Genomic DNA, 24,300 nt, shown 5'->3' with positions numbered 1-24,300 from the left:
TTCCACTTCTTGGCAAAATGATCTTTTCTCCCACATTTTCTGCATAATTTGCTTTTGGCAGGGCAACTCGAATCCTTCTCGCTATGACCCAGATGTCCACATCTGAAGCATTCTTTATCTGTCTTACTTGGCAGAACCTTCGCTGACCTCGCTGGGTAATCTTGTTGGCATGACTAATGGAGCTCGAAAGAGATTTTCCAGCACGTCCAACCTCCAATTTCATCAGCCTGAAATTGAGCTTCAAGTAATTCAACTGTTTCAAGCCATGAAGAAATCTTTCGTGTTTCTGCCAAAGTGAGACAGTCTCCTTTCTCGAGTAACTTGCATCTCGGGTTGTCGGACGTGCAGTGTTGAACCACTTGATCCCTGATCTGATTCTTCAGATCTCTCTCGTAGATGCATCCATCTGAAGCTTGTTTCAAACACTCCACAAGCTGTGCCTCGGTCTCCCCATCAGTCTGCATCATCTGACGGAAAACATGTCGCTGAAATGTAGCATTGGTCTTCACCCATTGGTCTGCATCATCCGACCGAAAACATGTCGCTGAAACCTAGCATTGGTCTTCACAATGTGGTGACCATTTAATGTTCTCACCGCTTCTTGATAATTCTCTTTCTCTGCTACAAGCGAACGATTCAAACTCTTCGAGCCAAGCCCACCATCGCACGCTCCCAACGCCAGCGTCACCCGTCGCATCGACCAGCGACTTTGTGGCTTGTGTCTCGGACAGCAGACAAATTGGGACCTGCAAGTGCCATCTTGATGGTGCACACTCAATCGACTTCAATCCTCATCACCAGTCAGTTTGTCGTCGTCATCAAGAAACACAGAAGAGAAACCAGTGTGATTATGAATCACCACTGTTATGACGTGTGGCACTTGTTTAATCAGCCATCTTAGATATTCCCCTCCTGGTTGCTGCTGCTGCTGCTGCTGCTGCTGCTTTGCAAGCCGCTCGCCTAGTCGCTCGGCAAAACAGAGCAAGCGATGAAGAATAAGAGAGGTGCTTCGTTAAGTTAGCAAAAATGGCCGCCGTAGTTAGATTCAAAATGATACAACGGAAGCAATGAAATGTTCAGAGGCACACAACCTGATATGAATACTCACAATATTATTGAAACGTTCATTTCATGCTATTGTTGGTTCACGAGCGCCAGCCAGAGTGACGACTATATTCGTTATGTCTGTCTGTCTGTCTATTGGGTCGCCGAAATAGGTGACCCTTATTGTCAGTAATTCTGTCTGTATATTTGTTCGTTTGTCATCAGCATAATTGGTAGTAAACTTAGGCGGATTTTGACCAAACTGGGGTGGTAGGTACATCTTATGACCGAGTGGTTTGGAAATTGTGATGGTTGCTAGGGACGCTTTGGTTCCCCAGCAACAACCGAAAAACCTTCAAAATCGGTACCGTTCACACGAAATCAATTCCGAAAGCCATTATCCCACGTAGGGTTATGAAATTTGGCACGAATGATCTACAGGTGATGCTCTATCAAATATATTCCGGTTTTTGTGATATATGGAATACTTTACCCGCAGCGCCCCCTACAATTAGGGTATGCGCGAAAATTGGCAAAAATTGAAGGCCCCCGAGCGACCAGGTGAGTGCATCGATACAAATGAAAGTTTGCAGATTCATGGTACTCAATGAGTACTAAAGCTTTGCCTCAGGACATATTGACCGATTTCGCTTAGGTCAGGGGTCAAAGGTCAATTAGTGCAGAAATCGATAATATGCGAGAGCTGGAGGTGCCTTCGCGCCAAAGGCTACTCCTCCTAGGGTTATGGTCGGATGGTCATGAAAATTCACACTAATCGTCTGGAATACATTGTGCACAAACGATCGAGCCGGATTTTCGATTTAGATCTTTGTTCACCCACAGCACCCCCTCGAACTTTGGGGATTTCCGATTTCAAACCGCATTTTCGGTACTTTTCATTCAAATGGATACCGAGTAGTTATCAGTAGATGGAACTGGATGAGATTTGATATGCATAATCTTAAGGTGATTCCCTATCCGCTATATGACATCCATTTTGCTCTATATCTTATAGTTTCCATGCTCGGCGACCCATCGCCGCCCACCGGCTTGTTGGGTAGTCGATGTTGTCGAAAAAAAAAATTCAAATTTTTTTTTTTGAGATTTGTTCTCCCCTTATTATAAGTATTTAAAATGGCGATTTCAGTTCATACAATGGCGATTTCGATGAAACTTGGTTGGTAGGTTCATACCATGACCGAGTTGTGTGCAAATGAGAACCGTTGCTATCGACACCACCGTTGCCTAGCAACGGGACTTTGAATTTTTTTTTAAATCATAAAAAATTAATTTTTTCGAAAATCAAAAATCGGGCCACGAGCAACTGTGGGCAGAACATTCATCTATATTGTCAAAAATTTCCAGCCGGATCCTATGAAAACTGTCGGAGAAGATAGACTTTGAATGAACCCTGGTCGAAAACAATAAAAAAACGAAGTTCGTTATATCTCAGAGACTATGAGTCAGATATACATGAAGCTGGTATGGTAAGTTCACGGTATGTCCTAGTTATGAGTGAGAAAGAACCATTGCTCTGGACCCCTCCGTTGCCTAGCAACGGCCGACTATCCATGTCCGCCTACCGGCTTGTCTGTGTGTCTGTCTGTCCAGAGCATAACTCCGTGGACTTTGATCCGATCTTGATGAAACTTGGTTATGTGTTCGATATCAATGTCTCGTTGTGTTTTCCTGGATGAGGGCGTGGCTACGCCCATTGTGGGCGGAGCCACGCTCAAAAAATAGCCATTTTTAGGGGGTAGTCGGATTAAAAATCTATCTTCTCCTAGGGAATTGACTGGATGGAATGGGTTCTTCAGTATTTAAATAGCAAAATGAATTATCTAAAACTTGTCGTCGTCCGATTTTTCATTTTCGTCCCAAGGTCAAGGTCTCAAGGTCAAAAACTTCGACAACTGCGAATTTTGACATAAAAATCATACGACCGCCCAAACTTTGAGAGCTACGATGACAATATTTTTATGCATAATCTTCAGGTCATTCCCCACCTAAGGTATTGAAACCATTTTGCTCTATCTCGAACACCTTGCCCGTGGCGCCTCCTTCAAGTTTGTTTTTATGATGATTTCATCAAAGTATGGACAATTATCAGAGGAGTGCGAAATGCCATATGGGACATTTTCACAAAAGCGGGTCAGGTCACGGTAAAGACTGTCCGAGAATTTTTATCAAGCATATATTGCCCAGTCAGTGCAGAGGCCTCATGGTGATCCTGCGATGCTGACGTCATTTGAACATTTTTCTAGGCCTTATAAGGTGTTCAAGCACCATTTCGAGAATATCAAAGAAAGTTGATTTTTTTAGTTTATTCTTTACCGTTACCTGACCCGCTTTTGTGAAAATGTCCCATGAAGCCTATATGATGTTATATTGTTCCTGGAATGTTCCAGAGGAAGTTTTGCACCAAAGGTCATAATCCTTGACCTTTGACCTTTAAAGGCCACAAAGGTCAAATTTTCAAAGGTGTGGGAATCGAACCGAGTTTTCGACCTTCTTCGACGAACTAACTCCAATAAGCTATAGCACGTATCCTGTTTCCTTATTTCAATGTCCACAACATTGTTTTGTGACCTTTAAAGGTTATGCAAAGGTCAAATTTTTAAAGTTGTTGAACGAAACCGGGTTTTCGACATTTTGCAGGTATTAACCTGTCACTGGTACCACATCATGTTGATCATTTTTATAACTTGGTCAAAAATTATCACATTGTCTCATCCTTGACTTCTGAAACAATCTACATCGTCAAATACCGCTCGTGAACCATCGTCGTCTTCAGACTTGTTATTAGGGTATCCAGTCAAATGGACTGGATAACCTATTGTTTTTCTTCTGTTTATTATTATTATTATTAGGGTACCCTGTGAGTACAGGGTACCCTATTGTTTTTCTTCTGTTTATTTATTCTTTTTCTTTTTCCGCCGGCATTTTGCACCCTTTTTCGCTTTAAAAATCATTTTCTCTGGAACACTAAGTCCGATCGACACGAAATTTTCACCATAGGTTGTATCTTTTTTGATAGCACAATCAAGTTATAATTATGACGTCATTGGTCACGTGGTGCGGGCGCCATCTTGAAAAAAACGATAAACTTTGGACATCTGTATCTCGGAAACCGTGCAATAGAAAATTTTTTCGTTTGATACATTTTACTAAGCTTCCTATGGGGAACACGAGTGATTTTTCGTGACGTCATAGGTGAAGCGATATACCGGTGAAAATTCGTCAAGTAGAACGCCGTATGGGAAAAATCTGAAAAATTTTGAGCGTCATCTACTCCTCAAGTCACCGACGAAAATGTTTTTCTTGACGTCATCGATGACGTAATTCGGCCGCCATCTTGTTTTTTTAGTGTTTTTCTTTAAAAAATCTTCTTCTCCAGAAGGGCCGGACATATTGAGGCGAAACTTTACAGATATATTCCCCGATAGGTCCTCTTTCAAGTTTGTTAATTTCTTGTTGATAGGTCACATGCTTTGGCAGCCATCTTGAAAAAACCTTCAAACCTTCAAACATCTTCTTCTCCAGAACCGCAGGTCCAATGAAGGTGAGATTTCAGAACTATATTCGTGACATGTATGCGATGCAAGTTTGTTAATTTCGAAGTGATAGGTCACATGGTTTGGCCGCCATGTTGGATTTAAGAAAAATATTAAATAATGTTTTCTCTGGAATTTCATAAGCCATCGAAGCGAAAATTTGCAAGTGCCTTCTTACCTCAAGTCTGCATACATGGTAAAAATTTTTTTACCTCAGAAGTCACATGGTTTGGCGGCCATCTTGGATCGAAAAATAGACCTTATCCGATTTACACGAAACTTCACAGACTTGTTCGGGTCGAGGATCGAAAGCAGAATTTAAATTTATGATATCATAGGTCACAAGGTTCGGCAGCCATCTTGGATTGAAAATGAATAAATTTTAAAAATCTTCTTCTCCAGAAGGGCAAGACAGATTAAGACGAAACTTCACATATATATTCCACACGACGTCCTTTCTCAAGTTTGTTAATTTCTTCTTGATCGGTCACATGGTTTGGCGGCCATCTTGAAAAAACCCTAAAACCTTCAAACATCTTCTTCTCCAGAAGCGCTGGTCGGATGAAGGGAAGATTTCAGACGTATATTCGGGAGACGTAGGCGATATAAGTTTGTTAATTTCGAATTGATAAGTCACACGGTTTGGCCGCCATGTTGGATTTAAGAAAAATATTAAATAATGTTTTCTCTGGAACCGCTTAAGCTAACGAATCGATCGTTTGCAATTATCATCTACCATCGTGTCTGCACACGTGGTAAAAATTATGATGTCATACATCACATGGTTTGGCGGCCATCTTGGATAGAAAAACGCACCTTTACCGATTAACACGAAACTTCACAAACGTGTTCCAATACCCAGTTGGAAGCAGAATATAAATTTGTGATGTCATAGGTCACATGGTTCGTCAGGCATCTTGGATTGAAAATAATATCTTAAAACGTCTTTTTCTCTGAAACGACTGAACAGATCCAGGCGAAACTCCACCACTATGACCGCCTCTCCATGACGAATAAAAGTTCTCACCCTCTTTTGAGGTACGACGCAAAGTTTGGCAGCCATAGTGGATTGAAGGAAAAATATTAATTAATGTTTACTCTGGAACCACTGCATCAATAAATGTGAAACATCACCTTTATGGTGGAACAGTCATGCGGAATGAGGGTTTGAAATTTCAACGGGATCGGGCCCAGGGTTTGGCAGCCATGTTGGTTTTAAGAAAAATATTAAATAATGTTTTCTCTGGAACTGCTTAACCTTGCGAAGCGAAAATTTGCACTTATCGTTTGCGATCGTGTTTGCACATGTGGTGAAAATTATGACATCACAAGTCACATGGTTTGGCCGCCATCTTGGATTGAAGAATAAATATTAATTAATGTTTACTCTGGAACCGCTCTTCTATATATACGAAACTTCACATTTGTAATTCAGCCAACATGCGAAACAAACGTTTAAAATTTCAACCTGATCGGTCACACGGTTTGGCAGCCAGAATTATTTAATTATTTGAATCTGTTCGCCAGTAATAAGGAAATTGAACGCTTTGTGCTGCCCGGTTCGTAACTCGTCTGTTCCGCGCCGTTTCGAAGCAGGCCTGTGTTTGTATCACATTTAAATAATGTTTTCTCTGGCACCGCTTATCCGATGAATGCGAAACTTTGCTACTATGATTTAAGTCTCATGTTGTATCAGTTGTGTCAAAGGCGGACACGTCTGGGTACCCGGTCATCACCGCCAGCAGTTATAAAGTGGCAGTTCTAGTTATTATTATTTTTCTTCCGCCGTAAATTTGCAAAATTTCCAGTTTTTTTCGCTTTAAATGCCATTTTCTCAGAAATGGTAAGACCAATCGACACAAAATTTTCACCAGATATGTATCTTTTTTGATAGCATACATAATTGATAATTATGACGTCATAGGTCACGTGATACGGGCGCCATCTTGAAAAAACAGATCAACTTTGGACCTCTGTATCTCGGAAACCATCTAGTGTAAAAAAATTTCGCTTGATACATTTGAACAAGCTCCCTCTCGGGTATACGTGTGATTTTTCGTGACGTCATCAGTGAAGAGGTATCCCAGTAAAAATTCGTCAAGTAGAACGCCACATGGCAAAAATTTGAAATTTCTTGAGCATCATCTACACAAAAATTCATCGTAGAAAAAAAATATTTTGACGTCATCAGTGACGTAATTCGGCCGCCATCTTGTTTTTTTGTGTTTTTTTTTTTAAAATCTTCTTCTCCAGAACGGCTGTGCAGATTGAGGCGAAACTTTACAGGCACATTCCCCCTGAGGTCCTCTTTCAAGTTTGTTAATTTGTTGTTGATACGTCACATGGTTTGGCGGCCATCTTGAAAAAACCTTAAAACCTTCAAACATCTTCTTCTCCAGAAGCGCTGGTCCAATGAAGGCGAGATTTCAGAACTATATTCGTGACATGTATGCGATGCAAGTTTGTTAATTTCAAAGTGATAGGTCACATGATTTGGCCGCCATGTTGGATTTAAGAAAAATATTAAATAATGTTTTCTCTGCTATTTCATAAGCCATCAAAGCGAAAATTTGCAAGTGCCTTCCTCCCTCAAGTCTGCATACATGGTAAAAATTTTTTACCTCAGAAGTCACATGGTTTGGCGGCCATCTTGGATAGAAAAATCGACTTTATCCGATTTACACGAAACTTCACACACTTGTTCGGGTCGACGATGGAAAGCAGAATTTAAATTTATGATATCATAGGTCACAAGGTTCGGCAGCCATCTTGGATTGAAAATGAATAAATTTTAAAAATCTTCTTCTCCAGAAGGGCAAGACAGATGAAGACGAAACTTCACACATATATTCCCCATGATGTCCTTTCTCAAGTTTGTTAATTTGTTCTTGATCGGTCACATGGTTCGGCGGCCATCTTGAAAAAACCCTAAAACCTTCAAACATCTTCTTCTCCAGAAGCGCTGGTCGGATGAAGGGGAGATTTCAGAACTATATTCGAGACACGTAGGCGATATAAGTTTGTTAATTTCGAATTGATACGTTAGACGGTTTGGCCGCCATCTTGGATTTAAGAAAAATATTAAATAATGTTTTCTCTGGAACCGCTGAACCAAACGAATCGAAAATTTGTAATTATCATCTACCATCGTGTATGCACGCATGGTAAAAATTATGACATCATACGTCACATGGTTTGGCGGCCATCTTGGATAGAAAAACGCACCTTTACCGATTAACACGAAACTTTACAAACGTGTTCCAATACCCAGTTGGAAGCAGAATATAAATTTCTGATGTCATAGGTCACATGGTTCATCAGCCATCTTGGATTGAAAATGAATAAATTTTAAAAATCTTCTTCTCCAGAAAGGCAAGACAGATTAAGCCGAAACTTCACACATATATTCCCCATGAGGTCCTTTCTCAAGTTTGTTAATTTGTTCTTGATTGGTCACATGGTTTGGCGGCCATCTTGAATTTACCTTAAAACCTTCAAACATCTTCTTCTCCAGAACACCTGATCTGATCAAGGGGAAACTTCACACCCCTATTGCACATGAGTAGAGAATACAAGTTTGTTAATTTCTAATTGATAGGTCACATGGTTTGGCAGCCATGTTGAATTTAAGAAAAATATTAAATAATGTTTTCTCTGGAACTGCTTAACCTATCGAAGCGAAAATTTGCGTCTGTTATCCTCCATGATATCTGCATAGATGGTAAAAATTATGAGGTCACAAGTCACATGGTTTGGCCGCCATCTTAGATTGAAGGATTAATATTAATTCATGTTTACTCTGGAACCACTACTTCTATATATGCGAAACTTCATATTTATAATTTAGACTACATGTGAAACAAAAGTTTAAAATTTCAACCTGATCGGTCGTGTGGTTTGGCAGCCAGAATTATTTAATTATTTGAATCTGGAAGCCAGTAATAACGAAATTGAATGCTTTGTGCTGCCCGGTTCGTAACTCGTCTGTTCCGCTCCCTCTCGAAGCAGGCCTGTGTTTGTATCACTATTAAATAATGTTTTCTCTGGCAACGCTTATCCTTTCAATGCGAAAATTGCGACTATTATTTAAGTCTCACGTTGAGTCAAAGGCGGACGCGGACTGGGTACCCGGTCATCACTGCCAGCAGTTATAAAGTGGCAGTTCTAGTTATTATTATTATTATTATTATTACTATTATTATTATTATTATTAGTTTTTACTCGACTTTTCATCGCAATTCTTCAAAATGGACAAACATGCAAAAACAACCCCCCTCCCCAAAATGTACAATGGTAGGGTCCGTAGATAAGCTTGATAAGGGGTTCCTTCATCTGATTCCCCGTTTATTTCCCTCTACCTCGTCCTCTGTCGCCGCTGATAACGTAACAAATTCGTTTGGGGGACTTGTCGCAAGAGGACCGAGCAAAAACCGAAAGCGATTTGAATCAAGCAAGCCGCTTGGCAAGCTGCTTGCCAACGGAACACTACCGTCCCTCGGATGGCCGTGAAACCAGGCATGCCATCCCGTCCCCACGGCGTCCTTCGCGAAGAGTACAAATTACAAATTCCAGCTGCAACTTACAGGGGGGGGCACTGCATCAGCGGCACAGCACAATAATTGTGGAGTGAGAGGGTGTTCTGTTTGCCATTGCTCAATAATGAATGAATATGCGATTGTAGTTTAATTACGTGGTGAGTTGATTTGGCGTTTGCGAGGTTAAACAACACCAATTGGATGCATTGCACGGATTTTTACAAACGAAGGACGACTTGCCGATCACAATACGGTATTCCAAGTCGTGACGTGGTGAGGAGCACGAAAACTGCGATGAAGAAGAGGAGGGAGAGAGAGAAGAGACAGAGGAGAGGAAGAAGAAGAAGATTCATTTGGCGTGTGGAGTCGAGAACGTCAGACGAGCGCGAAGGCGGGAAACCGGTGACGATGCTGCGTGGGAGTGAATTCCTTTCACAAAAGAAACCTGAGGTATCGGACGTGTGAGCCGAGAGGAAATTTAGAATTTAAATGTGATCGCAGGGTGCTGTGCACCGCTTCATGAGTTCGTGACGTTTGAAACTATTTTTCTCTGAACGAGTAAACTAACTCCCGTCAGGAAAACACTTGGCTGTCTGTATTCGGTGCTTGCGACGTGTATTTATTTCAGATGATGGGGATTTTATTGCCTCTGTGCGAAGTTGGCCGTGCGGCCGACAAGATGCCCGTGAGGGCCGACTGTGTGAAGTCCATCTCGCCGAACCTCAGGTGGGGTTGTCATTTTACCTCAGGTGGGGTTGTCATTTTACCTCAGGTGGGGTTGTCATTTTACCTCAGGTGGGGTTGTCATTTTACTTCAGGTGGGGTTGTCATTTTACCTCAGGTGGGGTTGTCATTTTACCTCAGGTGGGGTTGTCATTTTACTTCAGGTGGGGTTGTCATTTTACCTCAGATGGGGTTGTCATTTTACCTCAGGTGGGGTTGTCATTTTACCTCAGGTGGGGTTGTCATTTTACCTCAGGTGGGGTTGTCATTTTACCTCAGGTGGGGTTGTCATTTTACTTCAGGTGGGGTTGTCATTTTACCTCAGGTGGGGTTGTCATTTTACCTCAGGTGGGGTTGTCATTTTACTTCAGGTGGGGTTGTCATTTTACCTCAGATGGGGTTGTCATTTTACCTCAGGTGGGGTTGTCATTTTACCTCAGGTGGGGTTGTCATTTTACCTCAGGTGGGGTTGTCATTTTACCTCAGACGTTAATTTTACTTGCAGTTTACCACAGGTTGTGGCGGTTATAATTTCACATGAATGGCATATTAGAAACCCCACATTAGCCACATACCTCATGCTCTTTCCCCCCTAACACACAGCAAATGCCAGGAGGGAGATGGAGATGGTGTTCAAGCAGCTCAAGTAAAAGATAAAAGGAAATGGAATGAAACGGTGCGTGGGATGAGCAACTATATCAGCGGGAGGATGGGTTTTTGCAAGTGTGTGTGTGTGTGTGTGTCCGTCTGTGTGTCCACATCGATATATTTTTGCTTTAAAATTGGTTCGCGGGCACCAGCAGTGACCACTATTTTCGTTGTGTCTGTGTGATGTTTCTGTGTTTCTGTTTGTGACTCTCTCCAGAGCAAAGCTCCGTGACGTTTGATGCGATCTTGATGAAACTTGGACACAAGCGAGATATCATGGTGTGGATATCAGATATCATTTGTCTTTTTGTATGAGGGGCGTCCCACGCCCCTTGTGGGCGGAGCCACGCCCACTTGAACTTTTTATTTATTATTTTTTTTCCTCGATTTTTTTTTTCTCGCAATTTCATTTCCTCGAAGCTGTGCGTAATGTCCATAAGTACAACATATAAAAAATATACCCATCAGAGATGGGGAATCCCCTGCCATTGAAACATTTTTTTCAAGATGGCCGCCCCAGTCGGCCATCTTGGATCCGGCCACGCCCAAAATCAATAGGGTTCTTCCTTTTCAGGTGGTACATGTGTGACCCAAATTTCAAATCGATATGGCAAAGAGTTTATGAGTTATCGCACTCACAGCTATAAATGTTGACGCCCAGACGGACGGACGACCCGGGTGACAACAATATCCCCCTTCCGCCATGCGGCGGGGGATAAAAAACCGATTTGATTTGGTCAATTTTTACGGTAGGGCTTCCTCAATAATTCCCGCGAACCATCGTCACCTCCCGGCTTGTCTTTCTCGACACCCGCTTGTCCGATCGATGCAAAACTTCGGGTGATAATGATGACATCATCGGTGAAGCAGTATTCCAGCCATAATTGGTTGAATTGAAATCTTTATCCAAAAATATCTGAAACTTAACTTCTCATAATCTGATCTTTGACCCGATGAGGGTGAAGAATTAAATTTATGACCTTCATAACCCATCCCAAGAAACTATGTGACGTATTGGGGGGGGGGGGAGGAATGGATGATGATGGGGATATGGGTCATAATAGTAGCGTGTTCAGTTAATGATATTTTTGTTCAGAATGAACGTGAGGGGAGAATATATATTGTACGAGTGTGGTTCTCGTTTGAGCTGTTGTTTAGGTCGAGTACAAAGCAGATGCGGCCAGGCTTTGTACTCTGAGATGCTTTCTTGTTATTATTACCTCCGCCATCCAAGGTGAAGGAGGTTATGTTTTCACCCCTTTGTGTCTGTTTGTGTACAGGATATCTCAAAAAGTTGTGGATGGATCCGGATAAAATTTTGTGAACAGGTTCGGTGTGCGACGAGCACCAACTGATGATATTTTGGTAAAGATCCGGATCCAAGGACTAGAATTTTAAAGTGATTCTTCACCAGAGAGATCGGGCTAAACAGATAGAAAGCACGATATCCCAAAAAGTTGTAGACAGATTCGGATGAAACTTGGTGGACAGGTTGGGTGTGTGACAAGGAAGAATTGATTCAATCTTGAAAATCTGGATCTGGATACGAGAATTATTTAATTTTTAAAGTGATTCTTCACCATTGAGAGACAGGGCTCAAAAACAATATAGTGCGGGAGAGCATAATATTTCAAAAGCGTATTGGGCCCGATATGTTCTCGTGAATCAGGCATTACGCGGTGGAGGTATGCGCTCCATCACGTGCCCTCCTCTAGTTTTTATTTGGGAAATGTCTACAAAGCATGACTGCAAAAACATGGACCTTTTCACCTTCTCTCTTCGCCAATCTTTTTCATTGAAAATAACGCATCTGTGATTGAAACCACACTGAGTATTAAAACTTTGGCCAAAACAAAGTATTGATTTCCAATGACAGCATTATTAGGAACTCAATTGTGCACTCTTTATACAAATCCAGGAACAGAAGTTCATATCGTGGTTGAAGAGGGATTAGCTCATTGAAAATATGTACACACTATAAAGAAACAAGATGCCATTTGAAGTCAAGATTAAGTTGAGAGTAGCAGGGCACCAGTTTCCAATGGGTGCGTAGATGTCTCACCTCAATTGAGCAATTTTTTGAAGTGTGTATTTGTAAAAACGGGAATCTAACGTAAAATGATGATGTGCACCGTGACACGTGGTACATGTTTTCCGTATAGGCAATAATGGTCCACTCAGAAGAACTGTCGTTGATTAAAATTGGCAAATACATTGCCATTTCATGTCAGATCGTTTTGTTTATGGAATCATGCACAGCTTCAACATTTTGTCGTCAATGTGATATCGGCAATGAAAGTGTAACGGTTAAAATGGCCTGATTAATACCGAGTTGGTGCGTCCTCATGCAATTTTGTGTCGGTAAAGTATACTTAAAGGGCTGAGGGGGTCTTATTGATTTTGGGGATGTTAAAGGGCTTGGAGGACCTGAGGGGTGTTAAGCATATTGGGAGATAGGGGGTCTTAAAGGTCTTCAGGGTCATGGTGGTTTTGAGGGTATTAAAGGGTCTAAAGGTATAGAGGGGTCTACAGGATGTAAATTTCTAATGGGATCCAAAGGGTCTTCAAAGGTTTAAGTGGTGTCAGCAGACTAAAGGATCGAAAGGTTTAAAAAGGTACTTTCCAATAGTACGTAATTGATAGATGCATTCAAACAGTAAGAAATTGAGACATTGGTAAATACACTGCCATTTCATGTCAGATCGTTTTGAAAATGGTATCATGCACAGTTTCAATGTTTTGTCATCCATGTGACAGTGGCAATGTACTGAGTGGCCGCAAAGTCCCTGTGCATACAGTTAGAATTTATCTGTGTGCTTCCCTCCATTCTCTGCACAAATTTGAATTTTTCTCCATGTTCTTCTGGACATCTTTCATGTTGAGGGTTGGAGGTCATAAAAGCAGCCCCTGACAGCTGTTTTGAGGTCTTCTGTTCTAGGAGCAACAACAGCTCAACCACAAAGTAGTAGGCCACATATAGCTCATAGAACGGGACAGCCGAGTGCTTAAGCACGTATCACGGAAAAATCGTCTGTCATCGGTTGCAACATTCACGACCGAGTTCCAAACTGACTCTGGAAGAAATGACAGCACAAGCACTGTTCGTCGAGAGCTTCATGAAATGGGTTTCCACGGCCGAGCAGCCGCACACAAGCCTAAGATCACCATGTGCAATGCCAAGCATCGGCTGGAGTGGAGTAAAGCTCACCGCCATTGGACTCTGGAGCAGTGGAAACTCGTTCTCTGGAGTGATGAATCATGCTTCACCATCTGGAAGTCCAACGGACGAATCTGGGTTTGACGGATGTATGAGGGGAGAACCAGGAGAACCAGGACGGTATGCCAGGAGAACGCCACCTGCCCGAATGCATAGTGCCAACTGTAAAGTTTGTTGGAGGATGAATAATGGTCTGGGGCTGTTTTTCATGGTTCAGGCTAAATCCCTTAGTTCCAGTGAAGGGAAGTCTTAACACAACAGCATATAATGACATTCTAGACAATTCTGTGCTTCCAACTTTGTGGCAACAGTTTGGGAAAGGCCCTTTCCTGTTTCAGCATGACAATGCCCCCGTGCACAAAGCGAGGTCCATACAGAAATGATTTGTTGAGATCGGTGTGGAAAAACTTGTCTGGCCTGCAGAGATCCCTGACCTCAACCCCATCGAACACCTTTGGGATGAATTGGAACGCCGACTGTGAGCCAGACCGAATCGCCTAACATCGCCCGACCTCACGAATGCTCGTGGCTGAATGGAAGCAAATCCCCACAGCAATGTTCCAACATCTAGTCTCGTGGAAAGCCTTCCCTGAAGAGTGGAGGCTGTTATAGCAGCAAAGGAAGGGACCAACACCATATGAATGCCCATGATTTTGGAATGTGATGTTAGATGAACAGGTGTCCACATACTTTTGGCCATGTGGTGAATGTGTGCCAACCTCTGTGGGGAAAAGTGAAGCTGACGTTTTGGGTGTTCGTTCTTCAGTCATGTTGAATAATCATGCACCAACGCTCTGCATGGAGTATGGTCCCGATGGATGGATGGTTCTTCAGTCAACTTGAATGCCAGCTCTTACCATGAGGGTATAGATCATGGCATTATGGGCTTCCTGCCGGCACTTACAATCAGGGCACAGATCATGGTGATCAGGCTTCCTGCCATGAACCTCAGGCCAGCACATACAATCAGGATACAGATCATGGTGATTAGGCTTCCTGTCATTAATAGGTCTTGTGCCAGCTCAGCCCATCAGAGACTCTTCCCTCCCCCCCCCCCCCCACTCCGCCGCCCTCACTCCACCACGAAACCGGTCATGGTGCCTGAGTAGCCCAATTAGCAAATTGCTTCCCACCTCGTTTTCAGACTCCATCTCGCACATGTATCATTTAACTGGTCTTCCAGTCCTCATACCACTGGCATGAGGCCTGTACAAACTATATTAATTGAAGTAAATACCAATTATCTGAGAAGGAACTTCAATACTTCACTGCAAGAGAAGGCTGTTCGGCCCATCAAGCCTGCACAATGGTTGCCAACCTATATTCATTTATCCACATTCTATTCCTTTCAAATGCTGAGCATCAAGCAAGGAAACAGCACTTATCATTTTAAAGTCTTTGGTAAGACTTGGCTGGGGTTCAAACCACCGACCTCCCAGACTTGGAGCAGACCCGCTAACCATTCCGCCCCAAAATGTGGTTCCGTTAGTGACTTGCCCTTTTCAGGTTATTATGAATGGATCGGAAATGTGGTTCCTTCTGAAAAGAATGACAATATAATGATCCTAACGAGATACAACTCTTGGGTGACCTGGACAAGGTCTTTCCACACGGACTGTCCAGTCTTGGCAGTACTTTGTGAATGTCCCAGAAATGACACTGCAATAAACATTGTAGTGGGAAGCAACCAGTCCGAGTCATCCTCTCGAACTATCCCGATTGTCTGAGCCAAAAATCAACTAATTTGGTGTTCAACAACCCAAAGCCATTCCGAAAACAGATGGACCACATGGGTGACCAATTTATGGAGGGTATTAACATCGATCTTGTGCAGATGTGCACACAGAATCTGAAGGCGACGTGATTTATTTGTGAATTACCAGGATCACTCGATAATTTCCTCAACAGCATGGTTTACACACACATGACCAATTCATTTCTAAAATGTGAATCCTTAATTCATTTCACAGTTCAAAAGTAGTTCCTTAATCGTTTTAAAAGTTTAATGAAAATAAAGAATAGAAAACGGAAACCTTCCCAAACGTATTCCACAAGTGTTCAAACTGTATCAAATAAGACGCAACACAACAGAGTGCCAAATAAGTGTGCACAAACAAACCTGCATAACACGTGTGATTCACATGCAGGTACACTCTAATGATCTAATCGAAATTGAATCACATGGCTGTGCTCAAACAGCTTGGGATCAGAAACGAAAAGGTAAAACTCCCATCAATCACACGTCATATCATGGAAGCCAACTTTGTAACAATTTCAGGTTCTGCGCATCAGATCCATACCTCGACACATTCCATCCACTGCCCCCCCCCCCAAATCAGCCCCCTTTTTTTGTATACCTTGTCGAGGCTCGTATGAGAGCTAACACACAACGCATATCAAGGGGAGCATGAGACAGGAGGGGAGGGAGTGGGAAGGACAAAACAGTGTGGAACAGACACATGAGGAGATCTGTGGAAGGGAGAGGGATGGGACGGGGAACATGGGGAATAGAAGATGGACATTGCAGGGACTTTCAGGAAGGAAAGCAGAGAATTTCAAGGAGGTGGGCTTGAGTGGATTAACGGGGGTAGAAAAGATCGAGGATTTGGGTGGGGGATGATAAGAGGTGGTGGTGAACAGCTGTTTTGAAGGCCTGGAGGGAAGAATGGGAATGAATAGAGTGAGAGAGTTTATTCCAAAGGCGGGAAAAAAGAGGAATGAAAGAGTGAAGGTGAGCAGTGATTCGTGATTTTTGTAGTTTTACCAGAAGGGGGTTGTTGGTGGACCTTGAGCGCCCTGCAGAAATGTGATGGGGACAAATCGCAGAGAGAGCAGGGAAGGCGAGGCTGGAGAGGAGACGGTAGAAGACTGAAAGACCACTGACCAACCTGCGGTGATTGAGTGAGAGGCCCAAAGACTCAGCCTCATTGCGGGAGATGCCAATGATCCGAAATGCCTTGGTTTCTACAGCGTGAAGCCGAGAAAGGTGGGAGGCAGGAGCACCAGCCCAGAGGGGAGAGCAGTACTCCATCACGCTGCGGACAAAAGCTTTGTAAGTGGTCAGGAGCTCAGGTGGGCCGAGGAAGGACTTTGCTCGACAGAGGATTCCCAGTCGGCGACTGGCTTTGGAGGCGAGGTTTGAAATGTGGCTTTCCCAGGAAAGGTCATGGCAGATAGTGAGACCCAGAAGCTTGAAAGAAAGGACTTCTTCCAGAGGATTGTTGAGAAAGTGGATGGGGGGGGGGGGGTTCGAAACGGTCCTTTTGAAGAGACAGAGTGAGAGTGTGAGATTTGTCCGGATTGAAAGACATGTTCCACGTGTTGGACCAGTTTGTGATTTTATACAGATCAGCAGTGAGCGAAGAAGCTGCTGCTTGCCGGTCTGAGGGATGACCGATGGTACGGCAGAGGGTGGAGTCATCAGCAAAGAGATAAAGAGGATTTTCCAGAGAGTCGGAGAGATCATTGATGAAAACCAGAAAAAGAACAGGGCCCAGAACGCTACCTTGTGGAACTCCAGCCTGGACAGGAAGGGGGGATGAAAGAACTTCATTTAGGGCCACACAGTGACTGTGACAGGAGAGGAAGTCTGCGAGCCACGAGTGGAGATGGCCTTGGATCCCAGAGGAAGAGAGTTTGGTGAGCAGGACAGGGTGCCAGACTGTCAAAAGCACGTGATGTGTCCAGGGATACGGCTCTGATTTCCTGTCTGGCATTGAGGGCTTCCATCCATTGTTGGGAGAGCAGAAGCAGCATATCCAGGGTAGAGTGACCTGGTCTGAAACCAAATTGATGATCAGAAATCAAGCCATTGGAGAAGAGGAAGGATTTGATGTCTGAAGCGATGATGGATTCCATAACCTTGCTGATGATTGGGAGAAGGCTGATTGGTCTGCAGTTGCAGGGATCTTTTTTTGCACCTTTTTTGTGCAAGGCAGTGATGTTTGCTGATTTCCAAGCAGATGGCAGATGGCCTTGATCAAATGAGAGGGTGAATAGAACAGAGAGAGGGTGAGCAAGAGCAGAAGAGCAGGCTTTGAGTCCAGGGACAGTTGGGTGTGATTGGGTAAGGTGGGTAGAGAAAGTGATGGGTTTTGGACACAAGATTTTGCTGCAAACACCGAGTTTAGGCATTCAGCTTTTTCATGTGCGGTATCAGCATTGCTGCCATTTGAGGTAAGGGAGGGGATGGAGGGGGAACATACACCAGAAACAGATTTGATTAGATGCCACCAGGATTTTGAGGAGGGAGAGAGGTTTGTGAGTTCAGACTTGAGATGAGAAAGATGTTGTTTTCTGGCTCTCCTGAGGGTTGATACACACTTGTTCTGAGCTTTATGGAAAGAACTGAGATTGCCCTCAGTTGGGTTTTCTTTCCATGAGGCAAAGGCAAGTTGTTTCAGGACAACTGCCTCACCACAAGCTTCAGTGAACCAAGGGAGGGAGGAAGGGTAGGACAACTGAAGACGAGAGGGGATAAATCTGTGCATGAGGGAGAGCAAGTTTCTTTGAAAGAATTCCCAGGATGAGTTGATGTTGGAGAAAGTAGCGATAGGAGACCAGTCTATAAGTTTGAGGGCTGCTTGGTGACCCTGCCAGTCGGCTTGAGTGAAATGCCAGACTCGACTGCGGTGAGGTGGTTTTCTGATAATAGCCAGAGAAATGTCCACTTTGACAAGGACGTGGTCAGAAGAACCAATTGGAGCGGAGGAAGAGCAGCAGATATTGTCAGGGAAATTTGTCAAAATCAGATCCAGAAGAGATGGAGTACCATTGGTTGAGATCCGGATCGGGAAGTTGACCGATTGAGTCAGTCCCAATGAGTCGCAGAAAGCTTTTGCTGAGGTGCCATGACAGGTGAGAGAGGTACCCACACCTAGCCAACTGGCATGATGACAATTGAAGTCGCCACATATGAGGAAGAGAGAGTTTGAATGAGAAGATAGAAGTTGGTCCATGTTTTCAGATAGTGAGGTGCAGATGGAGTCATCACTGTTAGGTGGACGGTACAGTACACATATAAACATGAGGTGGGAGTGGAGGGGAAGCCATAGCCAGAGGTATTCTTGGGGGTGTGGGGGAGTGAGGGCAGTGCATGGAGAGTGAAGAATAGAGTCTTTGATGAAGAGAGCAACTCCTCCACCAGGACGAGGGGCAGGTCTGTCAAACCAGAGGAGGGAGTAACCAGGGAGAGATACTTGGGAGTCAGACACGTCTTGGGGGAGGAAAGTTTCTGTGAGGCAGATTATGTCTGGTTTGTCAGTGGCAACCTGTATGGAAAGATTGAAAGGTTTGAGCGAAGGCCCCGGATATTTGAGGTCCATCCTTTTAATGAAGAGGCTTTGGGTGCAGGGGGTGGGGGGAGGGGTGTAGGACAAGGGATGAGCGGGGGATTTCAGAATAGCGAGGGGTGGGGGCTGAATGACCAGGAGAAAAGCCTCTGTGGTGCTGGGGGAGAGGGGGGACAAGAGAGGGGGAACAAGTCAGTTGAGGATTTGAGGAGGTGGAGTGAATAGATGGAGGTGAGAGGGCAGTGGAAGGAGGCAGCTTTGTGGATGGGAGGGGGGGGAAGAGTGGGATGGTTGCATTGAGAGCGAGGGACGAGAGGAGTGAGTTGGCACTGAAGTTGGAAAAAAAAGAATGGTTGATGGAAAGCGAACATTCATAGCAAACTGGGGTTTTAAAAAGTTTTAGGTCAGTTATGCGATTAAACACATTTCTTGAGGGATGCAATAAAGGCGAATTCAGAGAATGGAGAGAAGAAACGCTGAAACAGTTGGATTTTTTAGGCAAGGTATGAAGGAAAGGTCGAATTGAGAGCAGTCTGTTTAAATAGCAGAAGAGTAGTGCATTGTGATACAGGAAAGAGTACCACACGTGTGAAAGAGGAAGATGAAGCATTATAAGAGATCGTTTTTGTTTTTATTATTAATGTTTGAGAGAGTTTTCAACAGATTAGGTCATGGAAGTGTTGTAGAAAAAACTGAGGAAGGAGAAGAAGAATGGGAGAAAGGTTGCGTTTTTTTTTTTTTTTTTTTTTTAAGATAAGAAGGAGAGTGATAAGTTGGGTGGGAGGAATGGGGGACGTGAAGAAAGTGGGAAAGATAGAAATTGAAGATAATGGGGAGAAAAAACAAATAAACACGATCGTACACCGAGGGGAACAAAGGGTAGGCCTCAAGCCTCAAGGATAGGCCTCAAGCACCCAGTAAGACAAGTTCGACGAAATCTCACAAAATAGCATGATTTTTGAAACAAAACCGAACTGGGAACACACAGTAACATGTAGGTGAGAAAATAAACAGTTAAAACGGGACAGATAACGACCGGAAACTTAACTTTGAGATCGTCAGCAGGGAGCCCCCAAGGAGACCAGCCAACGCTCCAAACCCAGAACCGGAATCTTAACTTTGAGATCGTCAGCAGGGAGCCCCCAAGGAGACCAGCCAACGCTCCAAACCCAGAACCGGAATGAAAATTGAATTTCATAATTCAGTTATGAAATTCTTCTCATAAATTGAAGGCCCCTTGCTTGAGAGTTCAGCTAACCAACCTATCTTCCATCAATCTCAAAGTTTTAACGTGTGTGTGTGTGTGTGTGTGTGTGTGTGTGTGTGTGTGTGTGTGTGTGTGTGTGTGTGTCATTGTGTCATTCTTCACCGACACGATTCCACAGAGAAAAAAAATAAATGAATGATTATCGGTTCGTGAAGCTTTTGGGATGGGGTCAATGTCTGCTGTTGTGTCAGCAGGAAGGTGATGACAAGCTTATGAGATCAAACACAGAACAAGCATCACTCAATTTCCCAGATGGTTTCTTGGATTCTTTAGTAAAAGGTAAGGGTAAGTGTAGAGAGAGGAAAAGAAAAAACACACAAACACACCAAATTGCTTACAGTTGCATCATTTCACTATGTAGTACAATTTTTCTCATCAATCTATTTTTAAACCAAATGCCGTTGCATTGTTGCGACTGAGTTTACAACATGATGCTAACCAAGTTGGAAAGCAGTTCACAAACACTCCAGAAACTATTTATTTAATATAAGTGGTGTGCAGATACAATCGAAAAATCTTGAAAGCCAAGTTTGTCTGCAATATTACCTTTGTTTGTGGTCCATTTCAGAGCAGCAAGCAATGGTTGAGAACACCTTCAACGAGATCTGTCAGCAGTTCCAGTGAGTAATGGTTCATGTGCAAATCGAGAGGAACTCAGGTGCACAGTAAAATAACTTGGCAGCGATCCAGGTTAGGTTAACCATTATATTATCTATAACTTCCATTTCTGCCACAAAGACAAACACTTCAAAGGAAACATCTCAAAATCAGGTCAGCTCAGTCACTTACTCTGAAAAAGATAGTCGAATCTCGATTATTCAAATGGATGGACGTTAAACTGGGTGTCCCGTCTGCTGGCATTTGCTAGTGCACAACGAAGATACCATGGTGTCTCTCGCAGAAGAGGCGAGTTATCGCCGGCACCCTGAACAATAGTCGAGTATCCCATGTCGAGTGATGACCCATCCACGATTGCAACCCGAGCCAAGAAACTGCTTCAGCAGAACCAACACTCAGTCGAGCATGGTGCTTGATGGACATTGTGAACACAGACTTGTCTGCACTGACTGCTTTTAACTGCTCTGCCTCTAATATTTATCCTCCAGCTTTTTCAAATCTCGTTTTCGTTTCGTTTGTCAAATGCATCGTGTTACCGCAGTACAAATGCCGCTCATGATGTGGCTCCTTTGGAGGCCAAACAGACTCACGCCATACACAATTGGGTGCAAACTGCTCCTGCACACGTGCCACACTCGCTCACACGTCACACACGAGGAAAAGGACTACCAATATGAGTGGTGATAATACGGTGAAGGCAGTGCTGTTAAGGAATTGGAGGGAAAAAAATTAACATATGGTACTGTCTGGCCAAAAATATTGGCACCCTTGCACTTTTTTTCAATAATGCACTATTTCTTCCAGAAGATTGTTGAAATTAAAAAATATTTTGGTATCAACATATGTATATCTTTGGTTTGCAGTGGAACAAAAAAACAAAAGGTTGAAAAAAGTGACAAAATCTTCGTTTATTCCACACAGAAATCCTCACATGGTCCAGACAATATTATTGGCACCTTTTAAAAGTTGTGAGAAATAGATTTCAAGCAGGTGATTCTCATTTACTTTGGAATTGAACTCACCTGTGGTGAGTTGCAGGTGCCTGCAATATAAAAATCACACATTCAACAAGTTTGAATAGAGAAAAGGAGTCATTCTGCTGTTGTGTGCCACTGTGTGCACTGTAATGAGCATGGAGTAAAGAAAGAAAACCAGAGAATTGTCTGAGGAGGTCAGACACAAGATTGTAGCCAAGCATGGACAATCTCAAGGCTACAAGTCCATCTCCAGAGACCTTTATCTTCTTGTGTCCACCATACGCAATGTTATCAGGAAGTTTCAGGCCCATGGTACTGAAGCCAACCTCCCTGGACATGGCCGCAAGAGAAAACTTGATCAATGATTGTCGTGAAGGATTGGTCGAATGGTAGAGAAAGCACCTCGATCAACTGCCAAACCGATTCAACCTAACCTTCAGACACAAGGTACGACAGATTGAACTCGCACCATCCGTTACCAACTCAATGAAAGGGTGTTCCATGGTCGGAGACCCAGGAGAACCCCACTGCTGAGAGACATAAGAAAGCCTGACTGGAGTTTGCCAAAACACACCTGAACAAGCAAACATCCTTCTGGGAGAATGGTTTGCAGACAGATGAGACCAAATTAGAGCTTTTTGGAAAAGCACATCATCTCTATGTTTACAGAACACAAAAAAGAAAAGAACATCTTCCCTACAGTCAAACAGTGATGTTTTGGGGTTGCTGTGCTGCCTCTGGCACTGGGTGCCTTGAATGTGTGCATGGAATCATGAAATCAGGAGATTACCAAGGCATTTTGGAGTGCGATGTTCAACCCAGAGTCAGAAAGCTGGGTCTCCGTCGAAGGTCATGGGTCTTGCAGCAGGACAATGACCCCAAACACACTTCAAAAAGCACCCAGGAATGGTTCAAGAGAAAACGCTGGACTATTCTGAAATGGCCAGCAGAGTCCAGATCGAAATCCCATTGTACACCTGTGGGGAGATTTGAAAACAGCAGCTTAGAGAAGGCACCCTTCAAATCTGGGAGAACTGGAGCAGTTTGCACAAGAAGAGTGGACCAAACTGCCAGTGGAGAGGTGTAGGAAGCTCATTCATTGCTGGAGGAAGAGTATGACCGCAGCAGTTGCGTCCAAAGGTGGGGGATCACTACCAAATATGAAGTCGAGGGTGTCAATAATTTTGGCAATACCATTTATTTTTATTTTCTGATTTAAAAGGATATATTAATTCTGAATCAAGAACAAAGGTTCTGTAATATTAAGTGAAATAAAGAATTGTGGACACCAAATACTTTTGTAAATTTCAACTTATTTTTAGAGAAAACCAAGTAATTTGAAAAACGTGCAAGGGTGCCAATATTTTTAGCCACGGCTGCATATGGGATGTTAATACAAGTGAGGACAAGCTGTGGAAGGATAATTAACACATTCATTTATATATGATACATCACACCAGTATTCCAGCCTGACTGTTTACCACAGTGCCACAACATTAATTATGAAAATAATTTTGGGACCTTCACATTGCCATAACTCGAAAGGCTGAGAACCTCGAATGTCAATCCAGTTATTTACTGATGTGTTCATACTGCATTTCCCCAGCACCACAAAGGAGCATGTTGAGATGATCCACTCAAAAACTGGTGAGCTGATCAACGCCACCGTTCAAATGGAGCACTATTGGATGGAGCAGAAGAACGAATTGAAGGGCAAGCTGTTGCAACTCAGCAACGTCATGGATCTCAACAACTAGCACTCTCTCATGTATTTGCCCAAGTTGGGTGGAAAAAAAAAGATATTGCGACATGTTTAAATGAGCGGTCTTATTGCGACTTCGTTTTATCACCTTCCACAACACAATGGTTGCCTTTCAATGACTTTAGATCACATTTGTCACACCTCGTGCAGTGTAGATCGCACAATTTATAATATGACTGACATTGTAATATGCCTTGTATAACCATACGAATAAAATTGCCTTTGTTCAAACTTAACAAACTTCAGAAGGGGCCTTTCATTTTAAACTTTATGAACAAAAAAACACTAAAAAAAACAACTTGCAAACTCGGTGGAGTGCCTTACACCCAACACAATGAACTGTCAGAAAATGTTTCACTCAAATATTGTTAATTTTATCACTGAAGATGGTGACACAAGGGGAGCCAATGTATCTATATTTTGTAACGATTTGCTTTCAAAATTTATTCCATGGAAGAACTCAAGGAAGGGTTTGAAACAACAAAGGGCTTACTTTGGGTAGCCTTTCGTGGTTGCTTTATGCAGCGTCTTTGGCGAGAAGAGCATGGGAGGAGCCAATTTATTTATATAATCCTAGCCACCTGGGTTTAATTGATTAGATGAGAGCTGATTGGTTATTCCCTCCATTCAAAGGTAAGAGATGTGGGTGGATCTTCATTTTTTT

General features: G+C 43.1%; 1 protein-coding gene across 1 annotated transcript; it reads left to right on the top strand.

The window, feature by feature from the left end:
• The first annotated feature begins 9,413 nt into the window (after positions 1-9,413).
• LOC147031007 (uncharacterized) lies at positions 9,414-23,876 on the top strand. Its single transcript, XM_085875660.1, has 6 exons — positions 9,414-9,583; positions 9,762-9,859; positions 10,460-10,532; positions 20,474-20,558; positions 20,848-20,899; positions 23,481-23,876. Exons 1-6 carry the CDS (start codon positions 9,428-9,430, stop codon positions 23,629-23,631), a joined length of 615 nt encoding a protein of 204 aa, XP_085731786.1. The 5' UTR covers positions 9,414-9,427; the 3' UTR covers positions 23,632-23,876.
• Positions 23,877-24,300: the final 424 nt, after the last annotated feature.

The sequence above is a fragment of the Eptatretus burgeri genome, chromosome 3, assembly GCF_056783735.1.
Source record: "Eptatretus burgeri isolate ZD-2024b chromosome 3, Ebu_testis_v1, whole genome shotgun sequence".
Classification (NCBI taxonomy): domain Eukaryota; kingdom Metazoa; phylum Chordata; class Myxini; order Myxiniformes; family Myxinidae; genus Eptatretus; species Eptatretus burgeri.
The sequence above is the reverse complement of the archived record's forward strand: the minus strand, read 5'-3'. Positions and strand labels throughout refer to the sequence as shown.

Excerpts from the sequence above, each read along its gene's own strand:
- LOC147031007 (XM_085875660.1), top strand. The coding sequence starts at position 9,428 with ATGAAGAAGAGGAGGGAGAGAGAGAAGAGACAGAGGAGAGGAAGAAGA. Across the intron at positions 9,860-10,459 it reads TCCATCTCGCCGAACCTCAG|CAAATGCCAGGAGGGAGATG; the intron begins GTGGGGTTGTCA and ends CCTAACACACAG. Across the intron at positions 20,559-20,847 it reads CTTGGATTCTTTAGTAAAAG|AGCAGCAAGCAATGGTTGAG; the intron begins GTAAGGGTAAGT and ends GGTCCATTTCAG.